The 20631-nt window shown below is 35.6% G+C and overlaps 1 protein-coding gene across 3 annotated transcripts in view; it reads left to right on the top strand.

Moving 5' to 3' along the window:
* Positions 1 to 18748, top strand: part of ZNF280D (zinc finger protein 280D) — a 41046-nt gene extending 22298 nt beyond the window's left edge. For all 3 annotated transcript variants that reach the window (XM_088519673.1, XM_088519683.1, XM_088519677.1), the window contains 10 exons: positions 1750 to 1907; positions 2337 to 2437; positions 2543 to 2689; positions 3239 to 3373; positions 5632 to 5876; positions 6980 to 7120; positions 8380 to 8442; positions 8943 to 9061; positions 9238 to 9274; positions 18004 to 18748. In XM_088519673.1, the coding sequence (XP_088375799.1) occupies positions 1750 to 1907; positions 2337 to 2437; positions 2543 to 2689; positions 3239 to 3373; positions 5632 to 5876; positions 6980 to 7120; positions 8380 to 8442; positions 8943 to 9061; positions 9238 to 9274; positions 18004 to 18640 (1783 nt within the window). In that variant the 3' untranslated portion in view covers positions 18641 to 18748. The remainder of the gene's footprint in view (positions 1 to 1749; positions 1908 to 2336; positions 2438 to 2542; positions 2690 to 3238; positions 3374 to 5631; positions 5877 to 6979; positions 7121 to 8379; positions 8443 to 8942; positions 9062 to 9237; positions 9275 to 18003) is intronic.
* Positions 18749 to 20631: the final 1883 nt, after the last annotated feature.

Raw genomic sequence — 20631 nt, 5'->3', positions numbered from 1 at the left:
CTGTAGCTTAAACTTTTTACAGATTAAAGTACTAATTTTAATAGTTTCTAATAGAAATAGTATAGCTTTAATAAGGCTATTTAATAGACTTTGGAGTTGGAAAGGATAGCAACTTTGTCAATTACTTGGGTGACCAAATTTATCTTAAATCTTGATTATATTAGAAAGTGTGCAAAATGCATGAAAATGGACTTGCCATTTCTATAAAATCTGCTGCTGCATAAGGTTGTGGGTTGGGTTTTTTAAGAATATTTGAGTTTCTTTCTGATAATTTTTCTTGCAATATTTTCTTCTTGGCATTGTGTAGGAGTCTTTGTTTTTTATCATCACTGTACATTTCAGAGCAAGCTGCTACAATGACTGTGTCAATTCTGTTCGGATTTCTATAGAATCCGCGTTCATACATATTAATCTTGCAGTAGATCTGTACCTAAACTCATTTTTTTCTTCCAAGATTTATTATTTTAACTGTTTTTGTATCAAAAAAGTCATTTGTCTTTACCTCTAATGAAAGTTTTCTGGGCCTTAATTCAGAAAATTTACATCTTTATTTCTCATCCCGTTTAAAAGAGTTAGTATTGAACACAACATTGAAGTAGTGGTCTATCAAAGCATTAATGCGATAATAGTATCAGTTCCTTTCTTTTGCTGAAGTATGCCGACTTATATCTTCAGTTAGAGTGTGTGTGTGTGTGTTTTTTTTTTTTTTTTTTTTTCTCTTCTGATCCTGGAAGCTTGAGGTGTAACGAATATTCTCCTTATCAGAGTAAGAGACCATGCTGTTTTTAAATTCCAAGGTTACCATGTTGAGAAATACATTTCTTCTGGGAGCATGATATGTATTTACCGGTTCCTCTGGCTGTACTGAAATGAAGCCTATACAAAACAAGATGGTTGAGTGAACTGTAGTAGTCTGTGCAACTAACCTGTCCTTGTCACAACTTACTGCTCCACAAGGAGCTGTCACCTGCCAATTTCTAGTCATGAGCAGGACATGTGTGCTAAGATAGGTTTTCCTACAGAAAGGTGGGCATGCCTTAACAAAGGAAAGGCGATAACTTTTAGTACTGAGATGTTCTTACCTTGCTTGTGTTCTGTTGTCTTGCCTGTCCTTGAGTATTTGATTTTTCTGATGTAGCTGACATCATACTGCCAGGTTTGCGATACTATTTGGATTACCATCTGCATCCTGGCATCGTTTAACTGTGCTTCATAATTCTTCTATCCTAAGTGTTTTATGCAAGGAAATCTGTTGGAACCCTGAAAAGAGGTAGATTCGGGTGTGCATGTCCTCACTGTGGGTAATGTCTTGCTGCTTAATAGCTTACAGCAGAGCCAGAATGATCCTTATTTAATAATGTGGTATTGAAACATTCACAGAGAAGTTTAAAAAGTGAACAGTTTGTATGTTTTGTTGCTAATTTCCCTGTGCTTCATGGCAAGACACCTGACCCAGCAAACCTGAAAAATAAAATGAAATGAAAAATATAATAAAATGCTTCCTTCTTAGAATGTGTTTCAGGTAAGTTTTGTGTTTCTAATAGTAGTCAATATTTCGTTTTGAAATTTTGAAAGATTAGCTCTGGCCTAGTCAGCTTGCTTAACTGTAATGAATGCCTGCTCTAATAATACTTAGAAATTAAGTGCTTACAAGGTTTCTAAAAATTTTTCTTCATCCTACATGTGACATTCTCATATATAACATTTGTTAAAATGTAGCTTTTTGCACCTGTTCCCTGTCTTTTAAAGGTTTATGAACCATATGAAACATCACTTAGAGCTCGAGAAGCAGAGCAGTGAAAGTTGGGAAAGCCACACCACCTGCCAGCACTGCTACCGCCAGTTTCCCACCCCCTTCCAGCTGCAGTGCCACATTGAAAGCACACACACGCCTTATGAGTCATCTAGTAAGTCAGACTGTAGCACTTTCAATCTTCTTGTGGTCCTAAAACTTTTTAGGTATTTTCTGGCTTTTTCTTGACAAGTCGTAATTTAAGAATAAAGCTGTAGTGAACAGATATACTTTAAAAGCAGTTGCTTTGAGATTTAACATAGGAGCTGTGCAGTTCTTCAGCTTTGGAGGAAAGTTTCTGAAAAAAAAAACTTCCAGAGTGTTTTTGTCTCTTCCTCTCTTTTCTAAATAAACCTTGATTGCAAGAATTCTTGTTAATTAAGGGGCTTGGACCTGGGGCTTCCTGAAGTTGTTCAGGGAATTTCAAGAACAGAATAATGCTTGAATTGTGTTAACATGATAATTAATACAATTTATGCATACAAAAATATTACCATTTACCCAATTTTGCCCCAGAACTAACTTTTTTTTTTAATTTTTCTAGCTATTTGTAAAATCTGTGAATTATCCTTTGAAACAGAGCAAGTTCTTTTGCAACATATGAAGGACAATCACAAGCCAGGTGAAATGCCATATGTTTGCCAGGTATCTCAGTGTGATTGGTTTTGTTTTTAGATTACGTTCCCCACTCCCTGGTCTGCTTTTCCCATCAATAAACTTTTAACAAGAAAGTAAAACTTCTGTTTTTAGGTATGCAATTATCGATCCTCAGCTTTTTCAGATGTAGAAACACATTTCCGAACAGTTCATGAAAATACAAAACATTTGTTGTGCCCATTTTGTCTCAAAGTAATAAAAATTGGAGCACCATACATGCATCACTACATGAGGCATCAGGTAAGCAGTTCTTCTCATTTTCTAATGCTAGAAAATTTTATATAATTTCCACATGTGTTGCTCTAAAAAAAGTGGATTAACTTGTATGGTTATTAGTAAGAATACTTAAGATACAGTACGGAAAACCTGACTCTTTCTTTTGAAAGAATCTTAAATAAATTGTTAGGTTTTTTTCATATTTCCAAGTATGCTGTATGAGAGCAGATCTCTGCTTAACCCGTGCATGCACTTGAGAGGGTGTCTTCTCTGTTCTCGTTCTTGGCATTGTAGTGTTCAGCTTTTAACAGTAGTAATAATCTTTAGGTTTAAGTAGTGTGTTCTTTGAATGTTGTAACCTGACTACTCCTCTTCTCAGCAATAGTATGCCTTGCACTTTTAAAATGTGTAAATGTTCTCTTTAATTACTACACCCTTTTGGCTTTTACAATATTATGAGTTTTTCAGGTCGATTTTGAAAAAACTTCATGGTTATTGTTTGAGACAGAATTGGGTTGGAGTTCTGTTTAGTATTATGTATGTTTGCTACAAATTTTCTTTCTTCTTTAAAAGAAAAAAGGAATATACCGTTGCACTAAATGCAGGCTGCAGTTTTTGACATGCAAGGAAAAAATGGATCACAAGACCCAGCATCATCGAACGTTTAGGAAACCTAAGCAGTTAGAAGGTTTGCCTCCTGGAACAAAGGTAAGACACACACATACACACACACGCACTCTATAAAAGGGGCACAAGGAAAATACATACTTTGCTGGGGAAGAAAGTACTTTTCCCCCTTTCTTTTCAAAGCAGTGAAATTTTTGCCACCTCCAAAACAGCTTAATTTCTTCCCCATTATGCTGGTTGTGATTTTCTACTGGTCATTTTGTTTGTTGTCTTTTCCATGCATGTATATTGAACTCATATGTATGTACACACACTCACATCCATATGAATATATAGGTTATATAGTTGTCATTTTATGTAACTGAAAATAGTCCAACCGTGACTGCTGGTTTCTTGAGCTATGGATTATTTTGTCCCTTTCTCGTTTTATCTTCTCTTGCACTAGGAGCAGATCATGTAGTCTAGCTGGTGGTCTCAGGGATGTGTGTCACTTCCCGTGAAACATTGTCAACCTGTGGCATGCAGTGCCACAAATCATGTAGAGTAGGCTCCTCCGTATAGGTGATCCTAGTTAGCACTGAGTGCCCCAGGGCTACTTAGCCTCAGCGCTACGAAGTAGTACAGCAAACAATTTGCTGTATGTATTGTGAAGAAAATCAGGGTCGCTTGAGAATACTTAGGCTGTCTTTAAGTTTTTCTTCTGTTTCTTGAGGAGCAACAAATTAGATTAGAATTTTCCTGTAGATTTCAGGATTTTTTTCTACAGTTTTTTAATAAAGTGTGAAGATTATTTTCTTTCAGTTGAAATTAAAAAGTGAAGGAACATGTTGATCAACTCCTCATACTTCATTTCCTGTCGGAGTGCTGTTTTGCTTTGAAAGGAAAATCATTGATGTTGATAGTTGCATGACCATGTGAAGCACTGATTCTGTGTTCTGTGATAATGTTTCAGTTTTTCTAAAGATTTAAGAGGCTTTGAGCTGTAAGGAAAGCTTAGTTTTATTTTAAATTTTTGATGGTAGACTCTGACAGGACCTTGATAATGCTTGAAAGTTTGGAACCATTAAAACAGCTGAGGCAAGAAGTAGAATTTAAGTCGTGCTGTTAGTGAAAGCTGGATAGCCAAAGGACAAGGCAAGAGAGAGAAAAGTTAGACAAGAGGTTAGAATCAGAATTCGCCTTTCACAGCATGGGGTAGGGGCTAGAATGAAGGTCAAAAATATGTGTAGTAAGTAGATTTGCTGGTCAGGAGACGATAAGACAACAGTGGTTTTATTTAATCAGAAAACTGATGAGATTTTCCTTGTGGAGCTAGTTCACCCTCCTGTATTTTCTCAGTGAGGTGGGGGCTTTGAGAGATGGTTTTTTGCTTTGCTTTTTTTCTTTAAGAAAACAGTTTGCAGTCAGTAGCAGAGCTGATGAGAGTGGTGTGTTTTGTCAAGGTGGTCTATGGGCTGCTTAAAGTTCTCTTTCCTGGAAATAGATTCCTTACAGAATCACACAGAATCACAGAATGATTGAGGTTGGAAGGGACCTCTAGAGATCTAGTCCAACCCTCCTGCTCCAGCAGGGACACCTAGAGCACGGGGCACAGGGTCACATCCAGACAGGTTTTGAATATCTCCAAAGAAGGAGTTTCTGTAACCTCTCTGGAATACCCTCTATAATTAATTTTATGCAACTTAGAAGCCTCTATTCATTTTTTCTAACCTGGTGCAAGGCTAACTCATATGTCAATACACATGTCAATATCACTTTTGGCTGCATAAACCAGCACTGAAACAGTCCCACCCTCCCCGCTCCACAATGACTGCTCCTCCTTATCCCCATTGCACTCAGCCTCCCTGTGCTCTGCTCGCCACATGTAGCATAATTTTAAGTGCATATTTTGCTTGAGTGCAGATAAAACACAAAATGGCTCCGTCTTTGCAGCCCTTCCCCAAGGTCTGTGTTTGCCTGAGACCACCTTATACACCTTAACCTGTGATTGTTTTCTCCCCTGGTACACCAGATGTGTGAAGAAGCCAGGGGGAAGCAGCTCTTTCAGAGCTGCCTTGCTTGGAGATGCCTGCTTGGGGCGAGCTGCGAGGCCCAGGCTGCTCGGGCCACAGGCCTTGCCAGGAGGTTGTTTAAGCCTGGCTTAATGACTTAGTTTAAATTTGTGTCTGTACACATTGTTTCATATTTTTCAAAACCTGCTTTATCACCTGGAGTTTTTTACACTGTGTAAAACATACTTATTTTTATCTTAAGATGGCTCAAACTTCAGTGCAAATGGAGATGAGAATTGAAAAAAAAAATAAATCTAAAGAGAACAATTTTTAATTTCATACTTCTAGGTTACAATTCGAGCATCTGTTGGAGCTCTTCAATCAGGATCATCTGCTTCATCTTCTGTTAGTACGAGCACATCAACATTTCAGTTATCACCTAAAGCTAAAAATACAAGCAGTAGAAAATCTAATGCAAATAAGTCAAAAGGAAGATCAAAGCCATCAACTGTATCCAAGAGACAAAATGCGTGGACCAACAGTAGCAGCAAAAAAAAAAATAAAGTTGCAAATACAGCATTATATAATCTGAGGTAAAATATATATTTTTCATGTACTCTTGAGTATAAATAACTGCTCATTATTTTTAAATGATTTTCAATACTACAGTATAGAAAATTTGACATGGCTTTTGTGGGAAGAATACTCATAAAGAAACTTCTCGCATAGTGGTACTATGGTTATGATTCTGAATATGCTTTCCTCTTAACTTCTGTGGCAGATAAATAGGATGGATGAACAGATGCTGTGGAAAATTCTGTATTCTAAATTTAGTTTTTCCTATACATCAAAAGCCACAGACTATTGAAATACTAACTTGTCAGACAAATTTATACCTGAAAGTTATCTGTATAGGGGAATACATTTGCCCAGGTGTTCTTTTTAAGCTTCCTCTTGAAGGGAAAGGTAATTTTCTTCCTTCAAAGTAGGAGTTTTACTAGAATACTTAAATTAAGTTTGCCTCTAGGAGGCACTTTGATTTGGACAGCTACTAAAAAAATCGAGGTGAGAAGCTATGGGTTGTACACTATTCTTACTTTGATAACTTAGCGGGTGTTTTATAGACTAGAATATAATGGCATTTGATAACCTAAGTTCGTAGTTGTCTTTGTTAAAGATGATAGATGCTGCCTTTTCAGTAAGATGTTAACACTCGTGTGTGTGTGTATGCATACATTTTAGGTATACGTGTGTGTATCTGCACGCATGCACACACATCTTTGAGAAACCTGAAAACAGTCTGCAAAATTGGGAATGGCAGACTTTGCGTTTTTGATTTGTTGACGTTTCAAAACTTGTGGGGAATATCAGAAGTGGTAGGGACAAGAAAACCACAGGCTTCTCTACACATCATAATATATGAAACACCTCTTTGGAAATCAGTTTAAAGAATATAAAGACAGAAGCAGCAACTATGATCAGAGTTGCTCATCTAGGGTCATATCTTGTTTCCAAGTGGTATGACAAGCAGTGGCAAACAGATGCTTAGATTATATATTGTTTTATGATTAAGATTATGGTGATATAACTAAAGAAAAAACAGCCTTGTTACAGATTTTTAAGTAAAAATTTGAAGTAATTATGTCATCTTAAAGTGTTACTGTTAATTATTAACCTATTTTTGTATAACTGCTAGGTATCGTTTGGGATCTCACAAATGTATTGAGTGTTTCTCAGAAATAAAAGATTTTGCAAGCCACTTCCCTGCTTATGTCCATTGTAGCTTATGCAGATACAACACTAGTTGTAGCAAAGCCTATGTGAATCACATGATGAGGTAAGGACTCCACTGCAAATTTATCACATAAAATATATATAAAATACTGTTTACATTCATATAAATTATTTTAAGTGTTTGTGTTGAGTTTTTGATCTGGGTCATGGGACTTGCATGGAAATATGTAAACTTGAGTTTTCACTTTGTATTGAGGGCCTCATTCTGCCTTGAAAATCCTACACTTGAGGTATTTTCTGTCTTTGCTCCAGGATCTCCATGGAACTTGTCCCAGTCATTTCAACCAGGCTTTACAAGTAATTACTAATTGCTTGTTGATTATTTTCTGAGTTTCAGACTTAAAAACTAATCTGAAGTGTTAAACATGTAAAGCTACAGCTATTGCTAGTGAAATCTGTGCTTGGAATACCATGTAATGGATGTCTCAACATACTCAAATGGATACTTTTTCTTAAACTTTCTTGTCATCAGCTGTAAAATACCATCTCATCTTGCAAGGGATTTCTTGCTGATTAAAGCAATGCAGGTTACTACTGATGACAGCTATTGAAAAACTATTAAGAAAACAAATCTGTATGTTTTCGAAGCAACAGGAATATACTATGCAATAAATTAGACATAGATCCTACAGCAGTTTTGAAAACCTGCTTGTTAATCCTGTGCCTTGAGCCAGTCGGAAGTCTTGCAGAAAGAAACAGCATGAAAGTGTATATTTAAATACATACAAGTACATAGTGTTCTGGAATTTTGGAACTGTTCAATTCTTGTCTTATTCATAATATCAGTGTTCATAAAAGTTATCGCTTGAAATGGTTTCCATGCTTTTAAAAAATATAAGTTTTGGGTTATGTATTTAGGAAAAAAATCTGCTTAGCTTAGTTCAAAAAAAGCTTACTCCAGAATGGGAAAGGTGAATCTAAGGAGAGCTTTTCCTCTTGCCCCTGCACTGGATGATCTCATACTAAACCATGCAGCAGAACAGCCAGTCCTTTCTCTTTCATGTCTCCTTGATGCTAATTCAGCAGCAGAAGCTGCATCAGGTGTTCGGAGTTTTTCTTTTTTTGTTTGTTTTCTGAACAGACTTTATTTTCCTTTTTAAGCTGAAATAACTAGAAGTCACATTGCCAGTTTTAACTTTAGAATTTTGAGTTATAAATGAGATTAACAGACCTGTAGGTCTTCAGAAATCTTTTTACAGTAATGCAGGTTCATTTTCATGCTTTACCACTTAACAGTATAGGGGATATATGGAAAAAATATACTGAAGATCAGTTTAAGTGTTAATGCTTTCTTCTATTCAGTTTTCATAGTGCTCGTCCGAGTAAAAGATTTTGGATCTATAAGAAGCATTCAGAAGAGCTAAGGTAATTTCCTTTGAGTTACAAGTAAGGGTATTTTTACTGTGAGCTGATTGGTTAAATGAGGTAAGAACCTCTTGAATTTCTAGCCTTTCATAGTTTAGAAAGAGCAGGAAAATAGAAACCTTAGCTCTAAGATTGACAGTGTTCTCTTCAGAGGCAAATACTTGTTGTTTATCTGCAGCTCTTAATTACTTGGTCAAATCAGAGAGTTCCCTTTATTTTCCAAATATTCATATTGTGCCAAATGAAGAAATGTTTTTGCACTTCTGCAGATAAATTAGTCTGAAGTGCCATAAATTAGTCTGAAGTGCCATTCTTGATTCATATGGCATTTCACAGAAATGTCCTGGGATTTCTAGGCATATAGACAATATTTTTATGACACAATTTATCCAATGTTGTGTGAGTGTTTCTTGTATAAACTGTTCAGTTGCTGTGAATCAAGTAAAATCTTTTCATAAGCATGTAGTATTTATGCTTTCTTTTACTTTCTCCTTCTCTAGAGGTTTGACTGTAGTATGTCTTAATTGTGATTTCCTGACTGATGTTTCTGGCTTAGATAACATGGCCACACATCTGAGTGAAAACAATACTCATACTTGTCAAGTTGTTATAGAAAAAGGTGAGTGTGTATGGTGTCTTTTTCACATAGTGTACATAAATATTTACACATGGTATGTGTCTGTTACTACAGTCCTTTTTTGGTTGTGTTTACATTGGTTTTGTGCCTATATGCTTGAAAGTACATGTGTGTTTCCATATTGAAAAATATCTTTAATTAAATCTTCTTTTTTCCAGTTTCTGTAGAGTTCCCAACTGCTGAACAAGTATCTGAGTAAGTTTTGTTTCAACACTTAATGTTTTTTTTATTTCCATTAAGTTAGTGACAAATGGTCAAAAATTGCACTTCGCATTTGGGTGGTTCTTGAACTTCTTGGAATTTAAAATGTAAAGTTGTACATAATTTACTTAGTGTTTTGCTCTTGGCATGGAGGTACAGGAGTGGGGGTTGTAAGTGATTACCTAATGTAGCCAAAACTACTATCAGGATTTTTTACTCTTTAGCCAAAGACACATGACATGTGAATAGTTCTTGCAGTGTTAGCACCTCTCAGTCGTGAGCTTAAGTCTTGACCTAGAGAAGAGTGTTACTTCAACTTGTTTTGAATACTAATCAAATTAATATTTCCTCTTCTTTATTTTAATACAAATACAAAAAATGTGATGTTAACTGAAATACAAAAAACTCAGAATTTTTTTTTATAAATTGCAATGGATTTTTTAAGGAGGAAAGAAAATAATTTAACCCATGTTTAACAACAAGGTTTCAATAACTACATTAAAAAAGGGATAAGGTAATCCTGAGTAATTATAACAGCCACAATATATTGGATGAGAAGATTTCCAAAGGGGAGAAAAGTTCTTAGGATCTGAGTATAGGTCAGTCTTCACTGAGTGTTGGAGAGAAGCATCTTCAGTGGGCAAATTATTTGATAAGTGTGATACATTTTCTTTCAAGTTTCCGTGTAGTAACTAGGAAAAGTAGATACTGAAATATCTCTTAAGATCTAACCATGCAAATGCCCCTCTCTGGCTGTGAGGAATATATGCTATGAATTTTGAGCCTCTGATTATGAGTTTCTGTAGTTTAAGATATAATTTGATGAAACTGGTGATCTGGTGGGAAGACTAATAGACATTAAATTAATGTTCTGTCAAGAAAGAACAGGAAAAAAAGTTAATTCAGGAAACCATTGCAAAAAGCTGTTAAAAATGAAATTCATTATTTTGGAGCACAGAATATTCAAGCCGTACAAAACACTGGAAAGGATGGGTTATGAGGGTGTTACATTTGTCTTGTTAACACAGGGTTGCTTGTACCCTTTCCAGTTTGTAAAACAGTGAGACAAAAATGCAGGAAAACTGTATTGAGCAGTGTGACAAACTTAAGTTTTCTAGTAAAAACCGGCATTAGCCTTTGGGTGGTATTACATGCTGAATTATATATATATTAAAAAATGCATAAAATAATTGAGGAAGAAGCAATCTTTTATCATTAGTGCACAAGGATTTTGCTGCCTTGGATACACTTACGGAGATGTCGTAAAAATGTTGGATATCCAAGGTGTGTATTATTCAGAAAAAGGTGGGTGAGCAGCAAGGAGATTGAGAGTCAAGAATGTTTGGGCTTGTTTTCGTGAGCTATTAGTGTAGGACAGATAATGATTATGCTTGAGAGTTCTGCTGATGGTATAAAATTGTGACTCCTTGAGTTGATATATATAATGATATTTTTGAATTGTCATGTTTATAGACTTCATTAACTTCAGTAAGTCTTGTCCTGTTCTGTATTCAAACTTTCTGTTACTTTGGACAAGAGCGTTTCTGAGCCAAAGACAGCGTGAACATACCTGTGTAGCATTGCCCAATTTTTGTATCTGTTATTTGCAGTACAGGATATATACGAGATCAAATGTGTGCATAGGTGATTTGTAGTGTTCTCTGATTAGCTTTGGAAGAACAGGAACTCTCAGGCAATATGGAGAACTTCTGCCATATAGTTTCTCTGTGATATGTGAGCTTTTTTCCCCATTCTTTGACCTATAATTTGATTAAGATTAGACTTCTTTGCAAGGCTCTTGAGAATAACTTCATTGTTGGACACAGTGAACACTACGCTCTTGAAATGAACATTTCTGTTGGTTCTTGTGTTTCTCGGATCTTTTACTGTTTTCTTCTAATATACATCAGGCTGCACATGTTGTAGAACTCATCTTTATTGCAAATGACCAACTCAGTGTTACAGGCTTTGTATATTGTTAGTGGGACTGTCTTTAGGCTGAAATTCTGACACTTTCCAGCAGGAACTTATTTCTAAATTGTTCCTGGGCATCAATGTGCACTGTTTGTTGTTCAGTGATCCATCTTGTGCTGAGGGAATAGAGCTTAGTAACCGTGCCAATACTCTTCTAATGCTCAACTCCATTTTACACAACAGTTAAACAGTTAACATGTTTTTTAAATGAACTGACAGTAGACATTTTTATTGCAGGGGAGTTGAAAGTGAGCAGGTATCCTATACAGTCTTGGCTCACTGATACATCATTGTGGAGCAGAAAAGTGAACCCAGTCCAGCTTGGGATTATTTTGGTATGTAAGCGAACAAGCATCCATACCAGATCCTTCCTTTTTCTTCATGCATTGGAGCTGTGGTGTTCTCTTGCATCTTGCAGGCAGCAGGTCTGGTCTTTTCTTCCAACCCTGTAGTTCGGCAAAGGGAATTCTGTGGTATTGTTCTCTGCTTCGCAGCATTAATGTACAGCTTTTGGGGATATGCTCCTTTGAAGGGAGTTTCATTTATGTGATGCATTGTTTCTTCTCTGCTCATTTGCTCCTCAAATCTATCAGTATCATCCCAAGTTAGAGTAGCATACGCGCAAGGATGTGGGTTTAAGACCACAGCCTATTTTGTTCTGAGGTTTGCCCTAACTTCTGAAAGTAAAGGGCTTTGTCATTCTCTCTGGGTATTCACTTAAAATATGCATGTCCTGATCTGTTGAATATTCAAGTAAGTTGTGTTTTTTGCCTGTTAAGGCTTTACAGTATACAGTAGCAAAATATGCTTTGGATATCTTTTCCAACATGTAACTGTATAAACTGAATCTTGGCCAAAGGAAATTTTCAGCTGTTGACTCTGGTAGAAAAGTTTCCAGATTCCTAGATCCAGTAGGAGGAAAGTATATGAAGGAATCAGATATATTTGAACTTTGACTCTGAAGGTTGAGAAACTGCTTTCATTCATTCTTTGTTCTTTGGTATCATCCTTCATCTTCAAGAATGTTCAACTTAAGGTGCTTGAGATATCTGCTGCTTTTGATTCCACTGCTTCCACCTTCATCCATAGGTCTAGCTTATCTATGGCAAGTTTATCCATCAAGTTGTCCATATTTATTATGAGCTTTTCTTTTGTTATTATGAGCAGTATCCTTGCTTGGTTTTTGAGTGGGGGAATGTGTCTTCCTTTGGTTTGTTTTTGCTTCTTTTGGTTGGTCGCTTTTCATGGTTCTTCAAGAGAAGGTTATTTTTATATAGAAAGCCAAATATTTGGTGAATTCTGTAGCAATCTTGAATTTACTCTATAGGCGTGGGTTAACTGGCTGTCCTTACCAGAGATGATCACCATCTTTGTTGATTTTCATGGTGCACTGTTATACCTCTGGAGCTATAGTACCTCTGGAGCTATAGTACCTATAGCTCCTCTGGAGCTGGAAAGTACCTGGCCTTGGGTTGCTGTTTGGGAGCTGTAGGAGATGAAGCCCTTCAGAAAGATTTAAGACTTGCCATATAGAATTGCTGGGAACATTACAGGGTGAGCTGTATCGTAATGTCCATTTACGACGCTTCTGTTAATTATATGTTAAAAAGAAGGAAGTGTCTTCTAAAAGACTTTCTCAACCTTTAATATATATAGGAACAGATCAGTAATCCAAACTAAACTTATTAACAAAGATGTGGTTATCAAAAATGTTAATATATTCATTTCAAAAATAATGTGAATGTATCAGTTTTGTCTTATAAGCTATTGAAATGTGTTGCCCAAAAAAGTCCAGCAAAATGGGATCAAGTAAAATAAAAATGTAGTAAACCATGTATAGCTCTGCATCCAATACAGTACCCATGTATTCTGGTGACTCGCTTCTCATTTGCTTGGAGAAGACCGCTAAGCATGTTGTTGGCTATCCACTGTCTGATTTATTTGTGTCTAAATTATTCTATTCTTTGAAACTGAAACTCTTCATCATTAAAGCAGTTAAGCTAAGCTAAATGTTAGGTGCTGGTTCATCTTTTACTGGTGTTGCTACTCAATGATTAAATACTTCAGAGTATTCCAAGTCCCTGACCTGAAAAATGTCGTTTGATTTACTTTAATGGTTTTCTTACTGTTAATTAGATGCACATTTTTACAGAGCTAACACAGGAATGCTCCTGTAAACCAATTTCTTGTTTCTTATTTTTGCCATTTTTTTGTGAATTAAGATGTAATAATTAAAATCATATATGGAGGTTTATACTGCAGTACCAGTTTTTGCTTGCCTGCTAGGACATCACTGTTTATGTGGTGTATGGAGTACCAGTGTGTTAAAGGTATTGAAAAGGTTCTCTTGAAATGCTGCTTTTTATTGTCTTAATTTAGGAAGGTAAATACGGTAGATATCAGACCAAGTATTAGCTGTGCATTCTTCATAAAGTTTAAGTTGATAAAAACTGTTCTGTTGCAAGTATTCTGTACCTTGTAGAAAGCCACTAAGGCTCACTGAAGTCGTGAATCATTTAACTTATGATTAATGGCATTATTTAAATGTAACAGAGGGAGCATCATACTTCAGCAGATTAAACTTGGCTTTAATGCAGGATCAACAAAGAAGATACAGACATAAGCAATTTTGAGTTTTTTGTTCAGGTTGGTGGATTTTTGTTTTTAATGCAGGAAACCTTTGAAAGGTTAGATTTTGTTAAAGTGATGACCTAGGAAGGTTTTGTAGGAGACAGGCTTCCTGCTATCTCTTATAGCATTTTCTTAAACACGAAAAATCAATTTTAGTGATGTTGTGATAAGCTGTTTAATTAATGTGGTTTTAGAAGTTAAGGAATTTAAATAATTTATAGCTAATCTAATGTATGGACTGTGTTTGAAGGTATTTTCAAGGAAGTATCTCCTCCAAATAGGAGCTGGAGGTCAGTATAGTTGCTGTGAGGTAAACTACAACTCTTTTTTCTGGGTAGTTGGGTTATACTAGATGTTTGAAATCTAGAGTAAAACCAAATCTTTTTGTTTTCTTTCCATCATGTTTTCGTTAGGCATCATGCAGCTTTTTGCCCTGCAGTGTACATCATGACAGATTAATTTCAGACTTCCAATACTGTACTGAACTATACTTTGTTTCAGTTATGATTCATAGGGCCTATGATTTGTAAGGCCATGGTAATGAGGAGAGGATTGATCTATTCTTCCTATAGAATTATAGGAAGCACTAGTAGAAAAATGCTGCTAGCCATTTTAAGCCTTCTTCTGCCCCTGCCTCTGCCCCCAGGAAAGTAGCCCAATAAAACATTTAAGAATTCTGTAATTCTCTTCTGGAACTCTGAAGTGCATTGAAGCTCTAAGTAACAACTTCAGAAATTGATTTCAGATTATCAAATTATTTTCTTACTGTAGCTGTCTTCATCCTTATCTATTTTATACATACAGTATTTGAAAACATTGAATGTTAAATTTGTTATACACTAGGTTAAAGACCAAAATCTCCATTAGAGAGAGAAGCTAAATAGGAGGTAATATCTTCTTTTTTCTTTCTCTCTTCATGCAGTCTTAACATTTCAGTGGCTTCAAGGCAGAAATGACTAGAACGTACAGCTCTTGCACTAGAGCTTTTCAGTCCTCAAACATTTTTTTTCCCCTTCACCTTTCATTCTCCTTTTAAGCCAAAGCAGCTATGGTAACATGCAATGTTGAATTCAGTGCTGCAGGAGCAGATCAGAACAGTTCATTCTGAAGAGCTGCATCTTTGCTGTGTTGTGATTCAGAGGATTTTCTTTGAACCAGACTTTGGTGCCAAAATGTGGACTGTTGTTGGGCTTTTGCGCATGCAGCTTCCTTAGGGGATGCAGCCTGTTTGGACTTCTGCAGCAGATCTTATAGCTGGGTTTTGTTCAAAAAGTGTGCATGTACTAGAACTCTTCTGCAAACACAACCAGTAAGTGCTAAGTGAGAACAATGAAGGCGTTTTCCTCAAAACCACACTGTTGTGTTAATGTGAATGCAGCTTTAATATGGGTTTTGTTCCTGGAAATACTCTTTTCACTGAGTGAATGTGTGTATGCACACACCTTTGCAACTACAGTGCAAGTGAACATAAAATTATCTTTAATACAGCCTTTCTAAAGGTGTATGATTTTTTTTTTTCTGTAGAATTTTTCACATCCTCTTAACTTCTGCTGAATTTTAAGTTCTGCTATCTCACCAAATGTGTGGGAATGAGTTTAGGGCTTGGGCAAAGATTGGATTTTGATGACTAGAGCTGTGAGGGAGATTGGTGGATTCCCTCCATATGTTCAAGGCAGGTATCTGCTTGGAGGAGTTTTCCTTGCGAACATTGTGTGTGTGTGTTCACATGTTTGTGTATATGTACAGCGTGTATGTGTATAAGTACATGTTAAAAATTTGTTTAGGATTTCCAGCCTGGAAACACTTCTCTCTGAGTGTGTACTAATGAAGCACTAATAATCTATCTACACCCATTTTTCATATACCTTTGTACAAAATTGCTCACTTTGTAATAGTATCCCGTCCTCATGCATGCTTGCTGAAAAGTACGAGCTAAAGCACACATACATACACTGTTTCATAAACAGTGACTGTTTGTGACAAATGGCTGGCTTTCATGTGAAAAAATTCTAATTACTTACTAGAGTCTGTAACACTCTCTAGCTTAAGACTCATTACATGAGGTACAGCTTTTCCTAATGCTTCTGTACAAGAGGTGAAGTAATTAGTAGTTACAGCAGGATCAGTTATATAAGTCACAGCTGGCAGGTGATTCTGGGTGGAGACAGCTTTTTGTGCTGGAATTTAATCCTATCTAGTCCATCAGATTGGCCTGTTTTTTTCCGCTTTTCTAGGAAAGAGGGAAGAGCAATTTGGTACTCTTTGAGCAGGAAGAGAGTAATTTGGGTAGAAATTTTGAGTTTGGGAGAATATTCTGTATTGGTTTTGATAGCATAATAGGAAATTCAGAAAAGCTTAATAAATGCAAAACCCCTTGTGGCCTGGCAGTAGTTAGAAAATACAGGTTGTGACTGAGTAAGGAGACTGCTACCTCAGTGACTGATAAGATTTCACCTTTCGAGAATCTCTGTCTCTTCCTGCTCAAAATATTTTCTGTTTTAAAGCAGGGTATGGAAAATTCTTGAATTAGCTTCTTTCCATAAAAGTAGAAATTAAAAACATTTTTCTGAATATTGGTAGAAAGTAGCAGCTGCACTAGAATAACTGCAACTGTTTTCTGTAAAATTCATTTAGCATAGTGGATTTTTTTAATTGCTGTTATCAGTAAAGTAACAGTGAGACACCCAGCTTGCAAATACACTGTAAGAGGCCTAATAGCAGGAAATCAGTACTGTTTGTCTGTTGCTTCAGGGTAACAGTTATGTGCTGAACTCTTACTTGTCTAGACATGTGGCACCACTCTGTTTGAATCTTCTCCTGAAGAGATTTGAAACCCCATGTTAAGGATGATTTTAACAGGAAGTAATTTCCTACAGTTACACTACTCAAGAAATTATTTTTTTAACTTTTTTAACAAATAATTAAAAACTAAACTTGAAGCAATTCTAATTTTAAAGGATAGAAAGTCATTTTTATAAATTTCGTATGATCTCTTCTCACTTTTTTAGCTGCATGTTACTGTTAAGATATTTTTCTTTTAGATTTAAAAGTTATGGGACTTGCTAGTTCCTAATTTAACTTCTTATATGGAATTTATTTCTGTAAGTAGTTCTGTCTTTTCATTCTGAAGAAAGTAGAATAGATTAGAAATGATTTTCAGCTTTTTATCAAATCACAACCTGCAAAGAAAATTTGAGTTCTGTTACTGCAGGGGTGGGGAAAGTAGCTGTTCCTATCACAAATGAGGAGAAATATTAGAAGCTACTATTTAGGATTTTTGACTACTGGAATAAATGCACATTGCATGTGTTATGTGAATAGACTGTTTTAAATTTCTGTAGTTACAGGTGGCAGATGAAGTATACAGTTCAGTCTGCACAGCATTCTATTTTTGTCTGGTCTTTTTAGAGCCCTGCGTGTAGCTTTATTGAAGTAACATGGTTTAATCAGTTATTTTGTGTATAGAGTTTGTATACTGTGTATTAGATATTTGCTATATAATAAAAAATTTTACTTGCGTAATTTGGTATTGCCTTTTGACCGACATTTGCTTTTACTCTGAAAAGTGAGTATAAAAATGTTACTTCAGGTTCCCTTTTTTCAGTGAATTCAGATTTCTAGCTACTCATTTAACTTCTCAATTTCAGTGAATATAGGTTTCTAGCTGCTAGCTTCTTCTAACTCCTGTTAATAATGCAGAGAGAAATCGACAATATAAAGTTATGGATTAGATTCTTTTGCTTTGTATATCATCAGAATTTAAGAGAGTTGTCCTGCATACAGTTGTATCAGTGTCAAAAAGGCTGTGCAGTTAGAGAGTACTACTAATGTTGTATTTTGAAAAACCATACCTGTCATAAAAAGGGGACAATTTGACCCTCAAAATATTCATTTCTAGTGATGAAATGCAGGAATTAAAAAATGCTAAGCAACTGTTAAATAGTTTAATTTGTAACAGGTAAGAAAAATGTAAATTCAGTTCATCTTGCTTTGAAAACTTGAGAAAGATTGAAAGGAGAAATTGTTAAACCACTTGGAGTATCATCTTTCAGAATACAACTACATTGTTTTGTTTTACCTGCTATAAAAATAACTTATTTGTGTGTTTCTTTTTTCAGCAAACAAGAATATGACTCTTCAGAGGAAACAAAAGAACACAACAGAAATCAAACTAACCAGATTGCATCAGTTGAAAAGAGTGAAGAAAGTTCATCAAATACAGAGAATGTTCCCAATTTGGAACTTGACAGCAATGACAGCAGCTCTAGGAATGTCTTGGATGAGAAAGGCAAATCTTGTGATTCAGATGATAACAAACAATTAGTAGAAGAGAAGCAAAAATGTATTCATGATGAAAGTGAGTTGAAAACTTGCCAAAGTTCAGACAATACAGTCTCGAATGACCAGACTGAAGTACGTAGTTTGGATGAAACTTCATTGTCAGCATTGAAAGCAAGGGACTTAAAACTAACATTGGGTGAAGATGTTAGTTTTGAGCAGTTCTTGAGAAAAAGAGATGAACCTGAATCCGTTAGCTCAGACATTAGTGAGCAAGGCAGTATTCATTTGGAGCCTTTGACTCCGTCAGAGGTACTAGAGCATGAAGCTACTGAAATTCTGCAGAAAGGTAAGGTTGCACCTTCATCAAAGAAAGCTGGACTACTCTCTGAACAAACAGATGAGACTTCAAAAGAAAGCAGTCCCAGCAGAATGGAAACAACTGTAAACAAGACAGATGAAAATGAAGCAAGCTGAAATTATGTTAATATTTTGTTCCATTTATTATAGATAATGCTAAGAATACCATGGACCATTCCTCATGAGTGTGCTCATTGATGCTAATGATTAAAAAAAGACACAAAAGGGAAATTTACATATGAAAATAGTGTTTACATATATATACAACTGAATAAACTTCTGGTCCCTTGGTTGAGGTGTATATTGCTAAACTGGTACTTGAAAGGAGGAATTTTCAAGCTTAACTTGCCTGGAATTTGGTGATTTGTTAGTCAAGAACAGACTTTTTAAAATCTTTCCACAAATATCCCTAAACAGCAAAATTCAGTATAAATTTGGTTCTGATGCTGAAATTGAGCACACTTGTAACAATGGTTATTGGTCTACTGAGAGCTTGGATAAACCCAAAACTCATTTTGGATTTGGTGTTACATTCCTGTCTGTAAAAGCATGTAAGCAGAATTATATGAACCTATGCACCTCTGTACAGGTGTAATCCTGCCAGGCTGTAAGCTTACCTTAATAAACTTTCAGTGAAAGTGGAATTATTACAATAAAAAGTATATATTTGTTGGGTTTTATGTGTGCAAGCTGTGCAGAAATACCAGATATAGTCATATAAAATAGGACAACCTGCTGAAAGTACTGTAGCTGTTAGACTTTTACCGTTTTAATTATTCTTAGTAGTAGACCCATGGAAATGGTCTGTAAGTCAAGCCAAAGTATGGTTTAATGTAAAATAAAACGAAAAACCTGTTTTAAACAAAAAGAGGTAAGAACCCCCAAACTGGAAACACCTACTGGCATGCACTCTACCATTTTGCAGCTGCTACTTGCTAACTGTTACAAAAATCACACAAAGGCATATGAAGTAGAATTGTACAGTTGAATTTCAGGACGTTTTGTATTCTAAATTATATCAAAGATGGCTGCTGGATTTTTTAGGTTTTGGGGTTTTTTTTGCTTTATAGTTAGCAACTAGAGATAGGAATGCATATGATTAACAGTAGCTTTTTCTTATGACTTTGCTGCTCCATTTGAAACATTCAGAATGTGCTTTTGACTTAGTTTTGGTTTTAATGAATGTTAACTGTTTTGAACAGCTGTTGAAGCACTGCTGTAAATTATCACTTTTTGAGTAAATATTTGCAACAAAATATTGTCTTTGTGAATAATTTCATTACATGGCTTGTTGCTTTGGGAATAGTCTTCCTGTCTTTTTGAAAAGGCTTAGTGACAATTCCCCAATACTGCTTTATTTTCAATTTGTGCTTTAGACCTCTGCGATTTTAGAATTAAATGGGCAAGTGACTATGCATAAATTTTTTGTAGCTATATGTTGTGATAAGATGTGCTAACTTTTTTAGAGTATATTTTTCTAGACCATCAACAATCAACTGAATTCTCCTCTGTTTTCCTAGGTTAACTAAGCTCAGCTGCTAAATGAGTCTAATCAAGAACAGTATTAGGAAGTTTAGAGACCATCCAGTTAACTGTTGGAGCCTTAAGTGACCACATTAATATCAACATCTTAAGTTGTGCTTCTCTGAGAATTATATATGACTGAAAAAATCAAAAATGCAAGTAATGTTAAGTTCCTTTTATGTCTCTTCCATTTTTGAGCCTTTAATTTACATCTTTATATTCATCCGTGCTGAGGTTACTCAAAGTCTTTTAATAATGAATGTGAAAATGTTTGCATAATCAATCATACCTCAAGTTAACGATTTTCTTACCTTTTGTAAACATCAAGATATACAAAAGAAAAATGCAATTTTATCATTTGTTGTGTTATTTGAAGTTCTTAATGTGTCATATCCTGGAGAGCGCTGATCAACAGGTCTGTTCATGCAAGAATGTACAGATAGGTGATTATAGAATACAACATCCCTGCAAGGGCTTCAGAAGACTAAATTAGCTGTGGACTTGGTGTAGATGTTACTGAAGGAGTTCCTGAGTGAATTTGCAATATAAATATCCCGCATGTATAAACCCAGTACAGTTTGTAC

The sequence above is a fragment of the Tinamus guttatus genome, unplaced genomic scaffold (genome assembly GCF_059628265.1).
Source record: "Tinamus guttatus ecotype Peru unplaced genomic scaffold, ASM5962826v1 Tinamus_guttatus_pri_ptg000004l, whole genome shotgun sequence".
In the NCBI taxonomy this organism is placed as follows: domain Eukaryota; kingdom Metazoa; phylum Chordata; class Aves; order Tinamiformes; family Tinamidae; genus Tinamus; species Tinamus guttatus.
This window is presented reverse-complemented; position numbering and strand designations above follow the sequence as displayed.